Raw genomic sequence first — 20815 nt, forward strand, 5'->3', positions numbered from 1 at the left:
TCCAATAGGGACACTTGACCCAGGTTCTCTGTTTGGCTCACACCCTTAATTTGGTGGTGCAGCAGTTCTTGTGCAGGTACCTGGGCTTACAGGATCCCCTGAGGCAGGCCAGGAAAGTCTGTGGGCATTTCCGCCGGTCATATAATGCCAGTGCTCGGCTGTCTGACCTTCAAAAGGAATGCAACCTGCCCAAGAACCGCCTCATCTGTGACATGCCCACCAGGTGGAACTCAATGTTGGCAATGCTGCAGCAGCTGCACACGCAGCAGAGGGCCATCAATGAGTACCTGTGCGAGTATGGCACCAGGACAGGGTCAGGGGAGCTTGGCTATTTTTTGCCACGCCAGTGGCTAATGATCAAGGATGCATGCACTGTCCTGTCACCATTTGAGGAGGCCATGAGGATGGTGAGCAGTGACAGTGCATGCATCAGTGATACTGTCCCTCTTGTCTTTCTGTTGGAGCACACACTGCATGGAATAATGGACAGGGCACTTGAGGCAGAACAGAGGGAGGAAGAGGAGGACTTCCTTACCTCTCAAGGCCCCCTTTATCCAGATAGTATTCCTGCAGGCCCGCCTATCACACAAGAAGAGGAGGAGGAGGGGGATTGTGTCAGCATGGAGGTGGAGCCTGGCACTCAGCATCAGCAGCAGGTTTCTTGCTTCGGTCAGTCACAGAAGGAGCGGTGGAGAAGGTGGCCGTCTGACCGATGCGTTCAGACAATTTTTTAGTCCGCAGCCCCAAGGTCTGATCGGTTCCAGCAACCATCGCCAGCGTTTGATTTACATGGTGCAGGAATACCTTGGGGCAAGATCAGACTTGGAGACCTTTCCAACAGAAAATCCACTGGGTTATTGGGTCTTGAGGATGGACCACTGGCCAGAGCTTGCACAGTATGCAGTTGAGCTACTGGCCTGTCCTGCATCCAGCGTTCTATCTGAACGCACATTCAGTGCTGCTGGAGGCTTTGTAACCGATCACAGAGTGCGCCTGTCCACAGACTCGGTTGATCGGCTCACCTTCATAAAAATGAATCAGTCTTGGATCACCAGCTACCAAGCACCTGATGCTGATGTATAATTTTTTTATGAATATGAGATCCCTTGAAGAGTGCCTATGCTGATGCTGAGTGACTATCCTGTTATGCTGAGTGACTATCCTATTCCTCCTCAATGTTCATGTTGATAGCTTCTAAGAAAATTTTTGGTTCTGGGCACCACCACCAGCGCCTAAAGCCCAATTTTTCTGCCCCTGTTTAACAGGGGGGCGTAATTACAATTTTTGCTGTAATACTTCACAGCAGAGCACGTTCCTGCGCTCAGCTAGAGTATCTGTGAGGGGTTGCAGTATTGTGGCACCAGCACCAGTGCCTAAAGGCCAATTTTTCTGCCCTTGTTTAACAGGGACGCGTAATTACAATTTTTGCTGTAATATTTCGCAGCAGGGCACGTTCCTGCGCTCAACTAGAGTATCTGTGAGGGGTTGCAGTGTTGTGGCACCAGTGCCTAAAGCCCAATTTTTCTGCCCTTGTTTAACAGGGGCGTGTAATTACAATATCTGCTGTAATATTTTGCAGCAGGGCTCGTTCCTGCGCTCAACTAGAGTATCTGTGAGGGGTTGTAGTGTTGTGGCACCAGCACCAGTGCCTAAGGCCCAATCTTTCTGCCCCTGTTTAACAGGGGCATGTAATTACAATTTTTGCTGTAATATTTGGCAGCAGGGCCCGTTCCTGTGCTCAAAAAGAGTATCTGTGAGGCTTTACAGTGTTGTGTCACCACCACCACCACTGCCGCCTAAGGCCCAATTTTTCTGCCCCTGTTTAACAGGGGCGCGTAATTACAATTTTTGATCTAATATTTCACAGCAGGGCCCGTTCCTGCGCTCAACAACAGAATCTGTGAGGGGTTTCAGTGTTGTGGCACCACCACCACTGCCTAAGACCCAATTTTTCTGCCCCTGTTTATCAGGGGCGTGTAATTACAATTTTTGATACTAATATTTCACAACAGGGACCGTTCCTTCGCCCACCAAGAGTAACTGTGAGGGCTTACAGTGTTGTGGCCACACCACCACACCACCAAAGGCCCAATTTTTCTGCCCCTGTTCAACAGGGGCATGTAATTACAATTCTTAAAATAATATTTCACAGCAGGGCTCGTTCCAGCGCCCACCAAGAGTCAGGGTAAGGTGTTGCTTACAGAACTGAATTTAATGTATAATACAGTGTACAGAGGTCAGTAGTATGTAGGGTAGTGTACAGAGGTTAGTAGTATGTAGGGTAGTGTATAGAGGTCAGTAGTATGTAGGGTAGTGTACAGAGGTCAGTAGTAGGAAGGGTGGTGTACAGAGGTCAGTAGTAAGAAGGGTGGTGTACAGAGGTCAGTAGTATGTAGGGTACTGTACAGAGTTCAGTAGTATGTAGGGTGGTGTACAGAGGTCAGTAGGATGTAGGGCAGTGTGCGGGGAACAGTAGGGCACACGCTGGGGGAGGGTCGGGAGAGCATACACTAGGGGGGGATCGGGAGGGCATACACTGGGGGTATCAGGAGGGCATACACTGGGGGGGATAAGGAGGGCATACACTGGGGGGATCAGGAGGGCATACACTGGGGGGGATCAGGAGGGCATACACTGGGGGGATCAGGAGGGCATACACTGGGGGGGAGATCAGGAGGCATACACTGGGGGGGAGATCGGGAGGGCATACACTGGGGGGTCGGGAGGGCATACACTGGGGGGGTCAGGAGGGCATACACTGGGGGGGTCGGGAGGGCATACACTGGGGGGGTCGGGAGGGCATACACTGGGGGGTCAGGAGGGCATACACTGGGGGGATCAGGAGGGCATACAGTGGGGGGGGATCAGGAGGGCATACACTGATACTGGGGGGGATCAGGAGGGCATAAACGGATACACTGGGGGGGATCAGGAGGGTATACACTGATACACTGGGGGGGGTTCAGGAGGGCATACACCGGTGGGCAGTCATAATCTTTTAATGAGTTAACTTTCTCACTTGTCATGAAAAGAAGATGAAGATCTTATTTGTTATCTAACAGCACCTCTATGCTAAGCTGCAGTAACTCAGCAGACTCAGCATAGAGGTGCCTGTAAACAAATCCACAATGTAGTGCTAGCAGCAGATCTCACCTCCAGGAACTTTCACACGGCTCTCTCTGCTCAGCAGCTGCACACATCTCCCTCTTCCAGACCAGAGTGATCTTGGGGAAAAGGCACATCCCCATCCCGCCCACTCAAGCAGCAGCCTGCAGGAGAGAGAGGCTGAAAAACTGCAGGGGGGTACAGGGGGCGGAGAGTGCAGTCCCGAGGTTTCTGAGCAGTAATTCATGCTTAGAATGGCTGTGAGTTGTCCTGACTGCAGATCTGGTTACCCGGGGTGCGCTCCCACTCATTCTTTAATATTTTCTCGGGGGGGTGCAATTTCCCCATTGCCCCCCCCAGATACGCCCCTGCCAAGAATAACTGTGAAGGCTTACAGTGTTCTGGTACCACCAACACCTAAGGCCCAAATTTCTGCAGAGTGTATAGGGCAGGCCATATAGTATATACAGGCTGTCCCCTACTTTCAAACATACGACAAACGACTCCTACTTACAAACGGTGGGAGACAACAGGAAGTGAGAGGAAATCTACCCCTAGGAAGGGAAATTCTCTCCTGTAAGAGTTAATATGGGAAAAAGGTGTCTCCACTGATGCTTTATCACCAATCCTTGTTTCCCTAAAATTCCCCAAATTTTCAAAATCCAATTGTCATTGGGACAGAAAGTGAGGTGAAATCTTCTGAACTGGGGCACAGACAGCAAAACAAATGTTACAGGGGTGATCATAACCCTTCCCTATGTTATTCAAAAAACTTAAAAATAGATTTTTTGGCTGGAGCTACACTTAAAAAATGTACCTGTTCCAAATTACAAACAGATTCAACTTAAGAACAAACCTACAGTCCCTGTCTTGTTTGGACCCCCTGTATACTGCTGTTCAGAGTTTATAGGGCCCGGGGGACCCATGCCTTTTTTTTTTAAATGGGTAGGGTGTTCCCCTTAATATCCATAGAAGACCCAAAGGGCCTGGTAAAACTTTCTTTTGCATTGATTCATGTCCCCTGGGGCAGGACCCACATCCCCAAACCCTTTTTAGGACAATAACTTGCATATTGCCTTTAAAATTTGCACTTTTGATTTTTCACGTTCGAGTCCCATAGACTTTAACAGGGTTCGAACGTTTGCGCAAACTTTCGGTCCGTTTGCATGTTCTGAATTCGAACCGAACCGGGGGGTGTTCGGCTCATCCCTAGTCCCCAGCTATGACCTGTCTGAGGTTCACATTTACCACATAAATTCAATACCACCATCAAGGGCTCTGGTGAAAAACAGGTACTTCCAGAGCCTACACCTTGACATAGGCTTTTTCCCAACTTGCAGTTGGTTCCAATCCTCCAATTACTTATTTTCTTTCGTAGATGATGAACCCTAAATCCTTACAACAATACTACTATTGGATGACCAGTATGTACCACACAATGAGTCCAGTGGTTGTAAATAATTAAAGGAGTTGTAAAGGCAGAAGGTTTTTTTATTTTAATGCATCCTATGCATTGGGATAAAATGCTTTCTGTGTGTAGCAGCCTCCCCAACACCCCTAATACTTACTTGAGCCCCATCTTTGTCCAGCAATATCCACAAGTCCCTCAGCCATCCGGGACTCTCCCTCCTGATTGGCTGAGACACAGCAGCGGCGCCATTGGCTCCCACGGCTATCAATCAAATTCAGTTAGCCAATCAGGAGGGAGAGGGGGAGCAAACGGCAACTCTGTGTCTGAATGGACACACAGAGCTGCAGCTTGGCTCAGTTGCCCCCATAGCAAGCTGCTTGCTGTGGGGGCACTCAACAGGAGGGAGGGGCCAGGAGCAGCAAAGAGGGACCCGAGAAGAGGAGGATTCAGGCTGTCCTGTGCAAATCATCTGAAACAGAACAGGTAAGTATAATATGTTTGTTATTTTATTTTTTAAACTAGACTTTACAATCACTTTAAAACTGTAATACATGCAAATATATGAAGATACCCTTTAATCTGGATTTATTTATTTATTCTACAAATAAATGTATTATTAAACAAGCTAGTATAAGTAGCAGAGCTTGACTTTATATCTGCTTGTTATAGTCTCCTGCACTGCAATGTAAGACAGGGTTGCCAGGCTAACATTTATCTAGAGATATTAGAGAATGATCGGTCATGTATGCCCATTAATGTGTTCAGCAGCAGCTTCTGCTCTAAACAGTAATATTTTTGATACATGCACTTACCTATTCATGCATTAAAGTAACATTAAACTATTTTGGTTTTGTTTAAATAAAATAACAAACATCTTATACTTACCTGCTCTGTGCAATGTTTTGCACAGAGCAGCCCCGATATTCCTTTTCTGGGGTCCCCTGCCAGCACTTCAGGCCCCTCTTCTTTGGCGAGTGCCCCCATGAAAAGCTGGCCCCCTGCCAGCACCCGTGTGGCCCAACCCCCTCATCACAGCATTTGATTGACAGCAACGGAAAACAATGGCTTTCACTGCTATCAATCTGCCCGAGGAGGGAGACAGCGGCAAGAGCCAATGCTCTTGTGCACATCGCTGGATCGGATCAGGCTCAGGTAAGAAAAAGGAGAGGGCTGGGGGGGTTCCTGCAGCAGAGAAGTTTTTTACCTTAATGCATAGAATGCATGTATCCTGATCCCTCATATCTGCTCCCCTTGTGCAGGATTTCAGTCTTGGTTCACTCCTTTCCTTACACCTCATGTTTCACTCCTTTCCTTACACCTGTGATCTGTGTCCCCCATTTTGTGTATATTGTATGTAATTAGTTAGGCGGTTATTTAGGTTGCTTGTTAGGTATTTTTGTCAATTAGTTATGGTTTACTTGTATTTTCACATTTTCTATGTATTTTTGGTTGCTGGTGCTTGGATGTGTTTTGTTTCTCTGTTATTAAACTTGCTTAAATCATATATAGTCTGGTCTCAGTTTCCTGAGTGTAGCTATGCAGATGTGGACATCTCTGCAGTCAATATCCTTGACAACCTTCTTTCTTGTGTAGTGACAGGTAGGTGAACAGCCTTAACAAACTGCAATATTCTCTTGCTTTACTGCGCTAATCCCACTGGACTCCATGCTCCTGCTTGGGTTGCCTTGTGGATAATCCCACTCTGGGTGGTGTTAAGGGGTTGAAGGATGCTAAATTTTGGCAAGGCCTTTAAATTACCGTAGTCTTTCTTCAGATGGGTCTGTACCACCATTTTTTCTACTGTTATATTTTTTGGGGCAGAGATGCACTGTGCCAATCAAAATAATTGAGGTTCTTGCACTTATATCTCAGACATATTTAAATGGCATAAAACTTAGATCCTGAGTTTATATATTTGCATCAAGCTTTTAGACCTGTGCAAAGACCACTTTGAGAAACACTTTTGTGCAAAATATGCAGTTTTTAATAGATTATTAGTTCCCACTAATCGGGTGAGTATGATTTTCATAGTTTGTTTATACAACCCCTGTAAGATCATGCATATTCTCCTTGTTATGGTTATTATAAATTATACAATTGTCATGATGGTATCTCCTAGGTTCCAGGAAAAGCTTTCATGTATAGATCAAGAAATATGTCAGGAGGATTAAGATTAAATAATCATTGAAAGAAAAATATTTTGGACTTTGTGGGGCACCATCCCAAACTGATCTAGTAATACTTACATGCTATCATGTCATTAAATAGGTCTCCCTCTGGTGCTGTGCAAGGAGTATTCCTGATATTGTGTAGAACACCAGCATAACATCCCCAGCAGGACACAAGTAAATGACATCAGAGTGCCGTGCTATGAAATACAATATTTCTTTGAAATGCTGTTCTTTCATAATCTCTCCAGGAGGGATTGTATTCATTATAAGCAGTGTTTATTTTGGCGAGTTGCTGTTTTTGCACTTCAGATAAAACAGCTAAGACTCAAAAACTCCTAATGTTTATTTGTACATGAAAAAGGTTTGTCCACGCAAAACAGGTCTTTATGTTTTAGGTAGATTCTGGCAGGTTTAATCATGCGCCACCTTCTTACGTCTTCAGAGAACTCTGTCATCATGACCCTTGAAATCCTCCTCTTAACTACTTATTTTTTCTTACAGATATCCATGTATGAGGAATAAGGCTTGTACCACAACCAAAACTCTGAGGTCAGAGCGGACACCTGAGAACCTTTGTAGATCTCTTGGTAGGTACTTTGGGTGACTGCTCTTGTTTAGCCTATGTAGAAGAGAGGGGAGGGACATCTATGGTGTATGCCAACCTTTCTCAACCTTTTCAACACAGTGAGACCCCTGAAATAGCTTTCTAGTCTCAGGTAACCCCTGCTAAAAAATGACTTTATCTACAACTCATGATACATTAGTGTGATAGTTAGCGGGAAGAATGCTCCTTTCACTTGTGGAAATTGGGAATAATTACCCCCTTACAAATAGCTAAAAAGATAAAGGTGTGAATGGGAACTTATCTGAAGGGCAGAAATTACTCATTGCTCAAGGAACCCCTAGCAACCACTGGATGAACCCTGGTTGAGAAACCTGCCCTGATAGAGCTACTGGCCATCCAGGATTTACATCCTCGTCATACAGAGAAGGTTGCTATCAGTGGCCCACAAGATACAACATGGCCACTAAAGCTTAGTACACACTATCCAATTTTTTTTCATTCAACCCAGCTGAGGAGCTCAGGAGGAGATACTTTACTAACTATTTAATGTTAGTACAGCGATCTCCCTGCTGAGCTACAGTGTTCTGACAGGGGAACGGCCGCCCCCCTGCCAGAACCCACTGGTAAGCGCTCTCTCCGATCGGCATTCAGCAGACATTTTTCGGTCATGCCCCTTCAACAGAAGCCAGGAGACTTCTGTCGAACCGGCTGCCGTACACATGGGCCATATGTCGGGCAGTTTCTATTGAACCAGCCAATACCGCCTGACATTTATCCTGCCCGGGCTTAAGGTGTAGAATAGTTATATGGTATTATAGCAAAGGGTAAGGTTGAAAATGACCAGATAGGGGACTGTATTATGTCTATTCCACTTTAAATGAATTATCAGCTCTGAGTGGACTCACCCTTCCTCGAGGCTCCATTCACATTTGGCATTTTGGGATCTTCAGCAGAATCCCAAATGTGAACGAAGCCTTAACGTTTATGTAAAAGACATACAAAGGCAGCTTGAGAGAGGCAACTGTGTTTTAATAGTTAACATATCTGAAATACAAATCCAAGGCAAACAGAGATAAGAAATGTTGCAGAGAGAATATCTTTTACAGTTTCTGAGGGTTTTGTCCAAGCTGTGTTCTTGCCTCAGGTACTTTTGGAAAAAAATTGAGGAAAAGCCAATGAAACGTGCTGTTTTAGTGGCTCACTGGGACCTCTTTAGTGTGCTGTGTCTTTTGGAGTGATGTCACGGCAGGTTTTCAACAGACAACAGATTCTCAGACCAACCTTTAGATTGCTATGATTAATTCCTGCACTTCACCAGTAATACATTTGGTTCAGGACATTTCAGAAACATGCCACTAATCACTTTATCAGAAATACAATATATGTAGAGAATCAATAACTACCGGTATTTGGTGACAAAATGTATTTCTTATGGCGTCCCTTTGGCTTTTACTGCTGAGCACATTTTGCAGCAATTTTAATTTGTATTCCTTTGTATGGCAACAGCTACCCATGATATGAATGAACCCATAAGGTCTAAACCTGGAAAAAGTTATTTAGTGAATGAACTTCACTAGAAGGGTCTGAACACATGAACACAAGGGCAATTTACTAAAGTAAAGTGGAGTGAGTCTATGTTTCCATCAAGCCAATCTTATGCAGCACATATGTTTAAAAAGACAATGCCCCCTTTCCCATCCAGGGCAAAGTGATAGTGTCTCTGTAAACCCTTGTTACTGACTTTGCCAATTTCCTTTGACACTCTGGCCTCTGCTTCAGCCAGCACCTTAATCCCTAGTTTCTGCTGGTGTCGGAAGCTAAAGTGATGTCGCTCTCTCTGTTATAAGACAGTCCAGAGGCCTAGAGATTGGCTAATAAACCTGAGCACTGTCACAGGGGAGAGAGTCACATGCTTCCCCATACCCAGAAGAACCAGGTATTGTCACCGGCTGTAATGGAAGAAGAGTTGCAAGGGAGTGTTGGCAAGTTAAGTATAACTGGATTGGGGGGGAGCATTTACAAAGACAATAAATGGTCAAATTGATAATGTCTCTTTAAAGCATAGTGGAGGTTTGCTTCACTTTAGTACCTCAGCCCAAAAATTTATAAAGGTGTTTTGCTGCTAATGTGTATATTCACTGTTCATCCAAATTGGGTAAAGGGGGTAAATCTATAATTAATGATATTTAACAGCTTTTCATTTTAAAACCAGATCCTGCTTTGTAACTGAATAAAGTTCTCTTTTGACTATAGAAAAAAACAACACTTTAGAAACGGTTACATATAACTTTAGCAATCCAAGGCTACCATTACTTTTATAAAAACAATTACTAACATACTTTACCATCCAACATTTTAAGGGCTGGTGTATACATGCATTTCTTTACATCAGAACTGCTTTTTTTTACCAATACAATTTAATGGGAATGCAAAAGCAGCTTAAAACAGGTCAGAGGCAGCTCAGAAGGAATAGAGGCTGAATGCACCCATAAACATGTTGGACTCGCCTTAAAATCTAAAACCGCCACAATTTAGAGCGCTGCCTATTTCAACAAGTACCCCTCATTGCCAACCACATTTCAACAAACCAAATCCTTTACTGGTGAACTCCGCATTTTAATGCTCTGACTTTCTGGATGTTTTTTTTTTCAATGGTAACATCTGTGAGAACTGAAATATTGTCACAGGATATTATCTACAATTTATTGCATGTGCCTGGACTATGTCTACATGAATTGTATCACTTGTCAATTGTTATTGCTGTATGTAATACATTATTATTTAACTTGACTAAAGGGCATTTTAGACATATTAGTGTGCTAGCGTCCATTTTTGAAAACCTATAGCAACAGTAATAGTTCTTTTACCACTGCTGTCTACTTTGAATTCTGTAAAAGGATAATATTATACAAAAGGTCTTTGCACTAATGTACAGTATGTATATGCTATATTGTAAAATTCAGGTATAGTAGTGGGAAAAAGCCAAAGAAGAAATCCCAGAAGAAAAATTAGTTTCATAAAGTTTTCAGCCTGTAACAGATAAGGAAATCTGTATAGGATTCAGTAACAGCCCATAAGTCAGAGCAGATTCATGTATAGAATCCTTGCCTCCACCACTTCCTTTGATAAGAGGAATTTGCTCTTAGCTAATGTGATGAGTTTTCAAACTTTTATTACAGCTTACGGTCAGAAGAAAGACTGGCCAGGTTATCCCTACTGGAGTTATGCTTTAAAATGTGTTTCCACCTTTGCAGCCACATTTAGGAACCTGTATGTTTGTTATGTATTCCCATTCACATATAGTACCTAAAAATAAATAAAAACTTTTTTTGACCTTTTTAGTTGTTCCTTTGGGCAGGATTATAGACTGATTTCTGTAGCCAGCTTGTATTGCTCAGAATAACTTTAATAATAAATAATAATAATAATAATAACTTATGGGGCGTACACACGGTCGAACTTTTCAGCTACAAAAGTCCGATGGACGCCGACGGACCAAATCCGGTGGACAATCCGATCGTGTGTGGGCTTCCCCGGACTTTCAGCGGACTTTTCCAGTCGCAAATCTGACGGACTTTAGATTTGGAACTTGCTTCAAATCTTTATGTCGTAACTCCGCTGGACCCAGAAATCCGCTCGTCTGTATGCTAGTCCGACGGACAAAAACCCACGCTAGGGCAACTATTGCTACTGGCTATCAACTTCCTTATTTTAGTCCAGTGTATGTCATCACGTACAGATACGTCGGACTTTTGTGTGATCGTATGTAGGCAAGTCCGTTCGTTAGAAAGTCCGCCGCAAGTCCGCCAAAAGTCCGTCGAAAGTTTGTCGGACGGGCTGTCGGACTTTTGTAGCGGAAAAGTCCGACCATGTGTACGCCCCATAACTTGTAATGTGCTCATAGGTGTGCGCAGCCTATTGCATTAGGCTGTGCACCCCAAAGCTTAAACACACATGCGTGTGTGTGTATATATGTGTGTGTATATATGTGTGTGTATATAACAAATATTTTAAAATGTATAGAAACATGGACTGTGCCAGTAGAGCAGAGGTTTATGTCAGTAGGACAGTGGATGGTGTCAGTCAGTAGAGCAGTGGATGTGTCATGGATGGTGTCAGTCAGTAAAGCAGTGGAAGTGTCAGTAGGACAGTGGATGGTGTCAGTCAGTAGAGCAGTAAAAGTGTCAGTAGGACAGTGGATGGTGTCAATCAGTAGAGCAGTGGAAGTGTCAGTAGGACAGAGGATGGTGTCAATCAGTAGAGCAGTGGATGTGTCAGTAGGACAGTGGATAGTGTCAGTCAGTAGAGCAGCGGATGTGTCGGTAGGACAGAGGATGGTGTCAGTCAGTAGAGCAGTGGATGTGTCAGTAGGACAGTGGATCATGTCAGTCAGTAGAGCAGTGGAAGTGTCAGTAGGACAGTAGATGGTGTCAGTCAGTAGAGCAGTGGAAGTGTTAATAGGTCAGTGGATGGTGTCAGTAGAGCAGTAAAAGTGTCAGTAGGACAGTGGATGGTGTCAGTCAGTAGAGCAGTAAAAGTGTCAGTAGGACAGTGGATGGTGTCAGTCAGTAGAGCAGTGGAAGTGTCAGTAGGACAGAGGATGGTGTCAGTCAGTAGAGCAGTGGATGTGTCAGTAGGACAGTGGATCGTGTCAGTCAGTAGAGCAGTGGAAGTGTTAATAGGTCAGTGGATGGTGTCAGTAGAGCAGTAAAAGTGTCAGTAGGACAGTGGATGGTGTCAGTCAGTAGAGCAGTAAAAGTGTCAGTAGGACAGTGGATGGTGTCAGTCAGTAGAGCAGTGGATGTGTCAGTAGGACAGTGGATCGTGTCAGTCAGTAGAGCAGTGGAAGTGTTAATAGGTCAGTGGATGGTGTCAGTAAAGCAGTAAAAGTGTCAGTAGGACAGTGGATGGTGTCAGTCAGTAGGACAGTGGATGGTGTCAGTCAGTAGAGCAGTGGAAGTGTCAGTAGGACAGTGGATGGTGTCAGTCAGTAGAGCAGTGGAAGTGTCAGTAGGACAGTGGATGGTGTCAGTCAGTAGAGCAGTGGATGTGTCAGTAGGACAGTGGATCGTGTCAGTCAGTAGAGCAGTGGAAGTGTTAATAGGTCAGTGGATGGTGTCAGTAGAGCAGTAAAAGTGTCAGTAGGACAGTGGATGGTGTCAGTCAGTAGAGCAGTAAAAGTGTCAGTAGGACAGTGGATGGTGTCAGTCAGTAGAGCAGTGGAAGTATTAGTAGGACAGTGGATGTTGTCAGTCAGTAGAGAAATGAATGGTGTCAGTAGAGCATTGTATGGTGTCAGTCAGTAGAGCAGTAAAAGTGTCAGTAGGACAGTGGATGGTGTCAGTCAGTATAGCAGTGGATGTATCAGTAGGACAGTGGATGGTGTCAGTCAGTAGAGCAGTGGAAGTGTCAGTAGGACAGTGGATGGTGTCAGTCAGTAGAGCAGTGGAAGTGTCAGTAGGACAGTGGATGGTGTCAGTCAGTAGAGCAGTGGAAGTGTCAGTAGGACAGTGGATGGTGTCAGTCAGTAGAGCAGTGGATGTGTCAGTTGGACAGTGGATCATGTCAGTCAGTAGAGCAGTGGAAGTGTTAATAGGTCAGTGGATGGTGTCAGTAGAGCAGTAAAAGTGTCAGTAGGACAGTGGATGGTGTCAGTCAGTAGAGCAGTGGATGTGTCAGTAGGACAGTGAATGGTGTCAGTCAGTAGAGCAGTGGAAGTATTAGTAGGACGGTGGATGTTGTCAGTCAGTAGAGAAGTTAACGGTGTCAGTAGAGCATTGTATGGTGTCAGTCAGTAGAGCAGTAAAAGTGTCAGTAGGACAGTGGATGGTGTCAGTCAGTAGAGAAGTGAACGGTGTCAGTAGAGCATTGTATGGTGTCAGTAGGGCAGTGGCAGTGAATTTTGTCTGATTCCTGTGAATACAAGTCACATATGGCCAGCTTGCCCCTTAGTAGTTTATAACTGATAATAAAGATCTGCCAGCACAGTACAGACAAGGTTAATTACAATTAACATAACTCTCCAGCCTCTTTCTTAAAGGGGTTGTAAAGGTAAAAAATTTTTCACCTTAATGCATTCTATGCATTAAGGTGAAAAAACTTTTGACAGTACCGCCGCCCCCAGCCCCCCCGTTTTACTTACCTGACGCCTCGAATCTTCGCTGCTCGTCCTCGTCATCTTCATTGCAGCTCAGCCTGGTCGCTGATTGGCTGCAGTGGATGGATTGAAAGCAGCGCAGCCATTGGCTCGCGCTGCTGTCAATCACATCCGATGACGCGGCGCGCCGGGGGCGGGGCCGAGTGATACAGCGAGCAGCTATAGCCGCCGGCTGTATCACGGGAGCGCGCCCGCAAGCACTCACCACCATGCGAGGGAGCTCGCATTAAGGTGGTAAATGCTTGCGGGGAGGAGCTGAAACAGCCGCCGAGGGACCCCAGAAGACCAGGTTCGGGGCCACTCTGTGCAGAACGAGCTGCACAGTGAAGGTAAGTATAACATGTTTGTTATTTAAAAAAAAAAATACCTTTACAACCCCTTTAACATTACATAAAACATACATTACATAAAAACAAAGTTTTTAGGAAAGAGCAAGTAAAAGGGTAAGCAGGAATTTTTAAATATTTTTTTACAGTTATGATGTGTGAATGAGAACACATTACAAATGTGAGATAGGTGTTATCCCAATTTGGCTGTAAAGTTGAAATACACAAGCCAAACTTTCAGGTTGGACAGTATTAGAAGGACTAAAGTTAAAGCACTTTTATCCTCTTCTTGTTGAAATCATCAAAGATGATCGGGAATCATACAAGCCAACTAACAAGAGAATGCAAGAAACTAAAAGTGGAGTTTTACTCCGTTTATTGATTTCCTGCATTGGATAATACACTAGATGGCACTACAAAAAAAAAAAAAAAAAAACAACAAAACTTTGCCATCTACAGGTGATATAATGTAAACATAAATCTTGTCTGCATTATCTGTACCACATGAAGAATTATGCTTATAGAGCACCAGCTAATCCAACATTTATGCTGTAATACATATTAAATCGTTTCACCTAGTAGGTTGCATGAAAGGGTTCATCCTTCAACCATTTTATGTGTGAAATCTGGCCCTGTAAATGCTACATGCAATGGAACACAACTCAGAAGAGAGTATTACATTGCAGAATAAGGAATTCTTCTATACAAAGGCTTTGTCAATCCTGCTCAGGTTTGTTTTTTTTTTTTTTTTGAAAGATGCAGAACTTTTACTTTTTTTTTTTTTTTTAAATATGTCTACAAGAGGTCTGCAGAATGAAATGTGAACAAATCACAAGTGAATATAGGAAAAGAGTGGTTATATATTGTGCCAATGACCGAGTGGCCTAATAGTAGCCGTATCCTTCCACGTGTACCCTAAAGCCTTGTACATACCCTTAGATTTTCAGAGAACCGAACGTCCGATTTTTGTGGCATGCTAGTCTCATGTCGAAAGTGAAGAGGTTACTCAAGATATATGAAAATTTTCGTACGACAGAATACAACTTCAGAAGTGACGTAATGTGTTTAATAGTTTTGTATGTATTCTTTCGTTTCTGAGCATGCGTAGTTTTGCTCTTATGATTTTTTTTCGTATGAAAACTGTACTAATGAAACATAAATCGGACGTTGAGTTCACATCCGATAATAATTTTATAGTCTGCACATCCAGGTTTTGTCTGAAGAAAAATTGTAATCGGCTGTCGAAAGCAACGTACTAATAATCCAAAAATTGTCAGACAGCTCGTCGTACAAAATTTTCTTTCCGATTTTCATATCGTGTGTACGGGCCTTAAAATGCAGCTATCAATACTCATATACATTTTGCTAGATATAAGTGAAAATGGTTCTTCAGTCATCTTTTGAAAAATTAAAAGTTAGCAGATACAAAAACTGGCCTATCCCAAGATCCAGCACAGTCATCACCTATCCAGTTTTTTCACTGGGCTTCGGTCCCTGGCACCGGCATACTAACTGTGGGCAGCCAGCTGTGACTACTTGTGGCCTCACATCTGAATGGTCCCTCAGCTTTCTGGGACCTGTGACGACTCCCAGAAGGCTGAGGGGGAAGGAGGGGGCTAACCTCAGCTTGGATCGCAGCGGCGATGTGACCAGAGGTGGGAGCTGGTACCTGTCAAAACCCCCCAAAAAATATGTGCCAAGGGGAGGGGGAGGAGGAAAAGTGTAACTTCCCCTTTTGGTTGAAATTCCACTTTAAATACTCACTGTTCTGTTCTGCAGAGAAGAACACTTCTTCAGAAGTTAGCAAAGTGTCCATGAGCTGTAGAACACAAAGTTGTATACTGTACATAGCAAGGTATGTGTACTGTGTAAGTGCTGATTGCAACTGGGTGCTGACATTTTACCTAATCCACTGCAAGCAGCAAGTACAGGACCTAAAATCAATGGTTTTTCTCTTAATCACTTGTAACAAGAAGATAAGCTTTTTTCTGTTTTAAAGTAAAGTCGGCCACATGGATCGAATGTCTGCCACTTTAGCAGGAAAGGCCAAATTTCAATCTATTTATGGTTGTTCCCGTTCACGAGAAGTAGATCTATTAATTGACTTTTCATGAACGGAACTGCTGGAAAATTTCTGCTGAATTAGTGCATGAAGCCAATAGTCTGCAGTGCTTATCGGTGTATTCTGATGGTGGTGGAGTACTACTGTCAGAATACAAAGACACAGAAACAAAGAAAAAGAATGGGACTTTAAATTAGGCTTATTGCTGCAAAAATGAGTGTATGAAGTAACACTACTCACCATACAATCACTATCTTCCAGATTGGTGCAGATTGTTATTAGATCATCTATCCTCTATGAGATTGCATTGTGATGACTTGACCTGCCTATGAGCTGACCCCCTGACTTGGTTTTGGGTTTCCTGCCTCAGCTCTGGGCCAGGCATGTGATGGGGACCCCCTCTCCCACCCCCTTCATCCTCACATGAGCCGGTTTAGTTCTTGGGCTGATCTGTAAGTATTAGTATATCCAAACACTCCCTAAGGGAACTTTTATTACCATTTAGAAAGTTTTCCCTCCCTCATTTTTTATGAAGGGTTATATATATATATGATTTTTCTGTACTTACAGTGAATGAATGTTTGCATCCATACTCCTGATGAGTGATTCACGAAACGCGTAGAGTTTTCATGTGGTGCCAAGACAGTTCGGCTTTTATACAGCATGTACTCAGTTATGGATATGTATCATCATTGTAGACAGTGTATGTGTTTATGGTATACTTTTACCAAAATGTCAGCTTTTATATATGGTTATGTATGTTTTGAAAACATTATCATGCATTTCTAGACTACGGAATTGCTTATGATACAATAAAGGTTTTATCATATGTTTACTTCTAGGCTCATTTTTGCAGCAATAAGCCTCATTTAAAGTCCCATTCTTTTTCTTTGTTTCTATTTCATATAGCCAGGGATAGGGGCTTTTTACTGTGGACTGGTCAAGTCACACTTTTCTCCTTTTAGAATACAAAGACACAGCCAGGAGGATTTCCCTATCCATCTCAAAAATTTTAATGGGGAAATCAGCTCAGTTTTTTTTTTTATTCAGCCGCACTGGCTGAAAAAAAAAAAAAAAAACAGTAATGTATGGCCAGCTTGTGACTCCACTTTTGTTGGGAAAAAAAATCCAGATGAGTTAAATACAATGTGAAAGTTTTTGCAAACACTGCTGTTAATTTGTATCTGTTTCAGTTCAGTTCTGAATGCAGTACCAGACCACTTCTGAGTGGGAGGGTCTGCCTGCCTCAATCAGATCTAGTGCTGGAATATGAATATGGAACACTGCATCCCTAGCACCCCTGTACAGGTGACAGACCAAATAATTACCAAGTACAGAGCTGGGGGTGTCTACAACTGTACCTCAAATTCTGTTCAGACTTGTTGAAAAACAGTGAGCTAGTCACGTGTACAGAGAAAAACATTTCTAGGGGTGGTCCGCACATAAACTGGGGACCAACTAACCCATAATAAAGCTCCATGCACACTGGCTTAAAAATCGCTGCTTCTACAGGAGTTTTATGTTTTGCCTGTAGAAGCTGCTCAATGTTATCCTATGTGTCCATGCACATTAGGACGATTACAGGCATATTTTAAGCTCAACGTTTAGAGACAGGAAAACAACCCTTGTGATTTGCGTTTCTGATTGGAACTTTCTAGCAGAAAAAAACACAAAACTTTCCCAAACTCACTCCAAAAAAAACGCTCTATATAGGCATTTTTTTCTGCCAAGGGAACAGATGTTTTTTAAGCCCAGTGTGCATGGAGCCATAGTTGCTGGCATTATTGCAAGGAAGCAACATTTGAATTTTAGAAAACCATAGTGATCTTTAGGTTGAAACTTATTTTTATAACATTAAATGGAAAAAATGGCTGGTGCAGCAATCATTTATATCAGCTTTTCAAAGAAAAAGGAGTCTTCCCTTAAGGCAAAACTTTCTAACTAAAGCCCTGGTAAAGTGATCTGGTCACCCTTAGAACAGTTAATTTACTAGATAAAGTAGCCAATATACCAGTCCATAGACGTGAGATAATCATTGCATTTTCTGGTTGAATTCAACAACTGTATGGCTTGCAGCAAACACCCACTGGGTGCAGCCATTTTGGATAATTAACTCAAATATCCAGGCTAAGTGCAGTATGGAAAGCATGGAGAAGGTGCACTTAAAATAAAAATAACTCCTACATCTACAAACTCTAATCTTGCTTTACTTTTGGTTCACACCAATGTGTTTTTTTAGTGCGTTCTGCAGAAAAACACAACAGTCTATTTAACATGGTTTCCTATAGATTTAGTTCACATCTGTGTGTTTTGAGCCTGTGTGTTTTTTGGAAAGGGTCAAGGATATTTTTTTTCCCACAGCAGATTGCGTTTTGCGTGTAATAGACCTGCACCAAAAATGCAAGTGTTGCGTTTTTGATGCATTTTAGGTTTTGAAGGTTTTTTTTGCTAATAAGAAAGTATGACAGTTCTGTTCATGGCGCGAGACTTTGATGTGACTTTACACTCTCTGGCACTTAAGTCTCATAAAAATCGCACTCCATGAATTGAACTGTCATACTTTCCTTTTGGCCAAAAAATGCACAAAATGCATCAAAAAGGCGTGTTCAAAAGGGCAAAATGCTCTGTAAAAATGCATCAACCGCAACATGCATAGATGTGAACCTAGCCTTAGGTGTTATGCCCCGTACACACGGTCGGACATTGATCGGACATTCCGACAACAAAATCCTAGGATTTTTTCCGACGGATGTTGGCTCAAACTTGTCTTGCATACACACAGTCACAAAAGGTTGTCGGAAAATCCGATCGTTCTGAACGCGGTGACGTAAAACACGTACCTCGGGACTATAAACGGGGCAGTGGCCAATAGCTTTCATCTCTTTATTATTGAGCATGCGTGGCACTTTGTCCGTCGGATTTGTGTACACACGATCGGAATTTCCGACAACGGATTTTGTTGTCGGAAAATTTTATAGCCTGCTCTCAAACTTTGTGTGTCAGAAAATCCGATGGAAAATGTGTGATGGAGCCTACACACGGTCGGAATTTCCGACAACAAGGTCCTATCACACATTTTCCATCGGAAAATCCGACCGTGTGTACGGGGCATTAGACCTAAATCCAGCGTATTTTCCCTACCCAGAAAGTCCTGGTGCTGCATACAGCCTACCATAAACATAAATGACCAGTGCACATGTAGACACAAGTATAGCTTATGGGTATATGCATATGTGCGTATTTTATACTCATGTTTGCGATAGCATTTGTTTATACCCTTGTAAAACTGTGCACAGCAATATATGTCTATGGACGTCTATATGCAGCACCTGGACTTTCTGAGCGGGAGAGCTACATTGGAATTTAAGTTGCACGAGACGCCAATGTGCCAAAGACCTTACAGACTTGCTTATTCCACCATAAAAATGTTCTTGCTTATTATAAACAAACCAAATGATTTCCAATTGAAAAGGATGCGAGGACATAATAGATGATGTAGGGCTTATTTACTGAACAGATAATGCATGATTTCACATAAAGGCAGTTTCAGTTGTGCTCCTAAAATTAGATCGCCCCAATCTGTTACCCCATTTCACTTTGACGCAACCTGCAGTGACACCGCTGGGTCCTGCTAGACACACATGGCACATGTACAACCTATCCGCCAATTGGTCACCACAGGGGGAATACTGGGGAATCCATATGGCTCAATTTTGATAATGCATTGTAGTAATGGTAAAGATGCAGGTTTACTGAAGTCTCGAAATTCTTCAAAACAGTGGCGCATAAAAAACAGCATTTAAAAAATATAACTGAGAGTTGAAAATATCTCTCTCCACCGAACAGCCTTGTCAGCCGGGAAAGGGAATGCAATACATTGCATAGAAGTAGGTCAGTGTCCCTTCCACTTCTGAAAAGCTTAAAACAAAATTCCCGTGGAGATTTTCCTATAATACAATAAACATACTGTGTGTAATAGTTATACATAAGATCTACATATATATATATATATTTATATAGAATATTTATAAATATATTTATAGAGGTGTACAGGTAGAGGCACGTGGTGGATAGAATTAGAAGAGCCTGGCTTGTTTTTTAAGCTCGTTTCTTTTCCATAGTGCCAGGCGGTCAAATTCGGCTATAGTCATTCCAAACACCTGATAAAACTCTTCAGCTGACAGATGGCGCTGTAAAAAGGTGAAACAAAACAGAGATAATGTTACAAGTGATAGCGAAATAAAAAAAAAAAAAAAAGAAAGATTTGTAACTTGTTACTGACAGATCAGAATGTATGACAATTAAAACAGCTGCAACAGTAATAAGGAGAGCCGTAATCCTTGAAGTGTCGTTTATTGGTACAACAGAGTAACAATAAAACAATAATGCTGACGAGTTTTGGCAATAGCCTTAGTCGTAATTAAAACAGCTGCAAAAAAGCTTCTAACAATTCACTTTCAAATAAGGGGGGGGGAGTGTACATCTCATTACAGGTTTCCTTTAAGACCCCGTTCACACTGAGGCAGTTTACAGGCGTTTTAGTGCTAGAAATAGCCTGCCATTCATTGTAATAAGTGCTTTCACACTGGTGCGTTGTGCTTGCGGGACATTAAAAAAAGTTCTGCAAGCAACATCTTTTTTGTTTGGGAGCGCTGTATACATTGGAATGAATGGGCAGTGCTTTCAAAGCGCCTTAACCACTTGAGCTCCGGAAGGTTTTACCCCCTTCCTGACCAAAGCACTTTTTACAATTTGGCACTGCGTTGTTTTAACTGGTAATTGCGCAGTCATGCAATGCTGTACCCAAACCAAATTTGTGTCTTTTTTTCCCCCACAAATAGAGCTTTCTTTTGGTGCTATTTGATCACCTCTGCGGTTTTTATTTTTTGCGCTATACACAAAAAAAAGAGGGACAATTTTGAAAAAAAAAAAACAATATTTTTTACTTTTTGCTATAATAAATATCCCCCAAAATGTTTTTAAAAAACAAATTTCTTCATAAGTTTAGGCCAATATAT

General features: G+C 42.7%; 1 protein-coding gene across 1 annotated transcript in view; it reads right to left on the reverse strand.

The window, feature by feature from the left end:
• Positions 1 to 8260: 8260 nt before the first annotated feature.
• The window catches only part of ABLIM3 (actin binding LIM protein family member 3), a 427044-nt gene continuing 414489 nt past the window's right edge, over positions 8261 to 20815 (reverse strand). Inside the window, exon 22 of the mRNA XM_073620583.1 lies at positions 8261 to 19987. Coding sequence (XP_073476684.1) covers positions 19874 to 19987 — 114 coding nt within the window. The 3' untranslated portion in view covers positions 8261 to 19873. The remainder of the gene's footprint in view (positions 19988 to 20815) is intronic.

This window comes from Aquarana catesbeiana, linkage group LG03 (assembly GCF_042186555.1).
Source record: "Aquarana catesbeiana isolate 2022-GZ linkage group LG03, ASM4218655v1, whole genome shotgun sequence".
Lineage (NCBI taxonomy): Eukaryota > Metazoa > Chordata > Amphibia > Anura > Ranidae > Aquarana > Aquarana catesbeiana.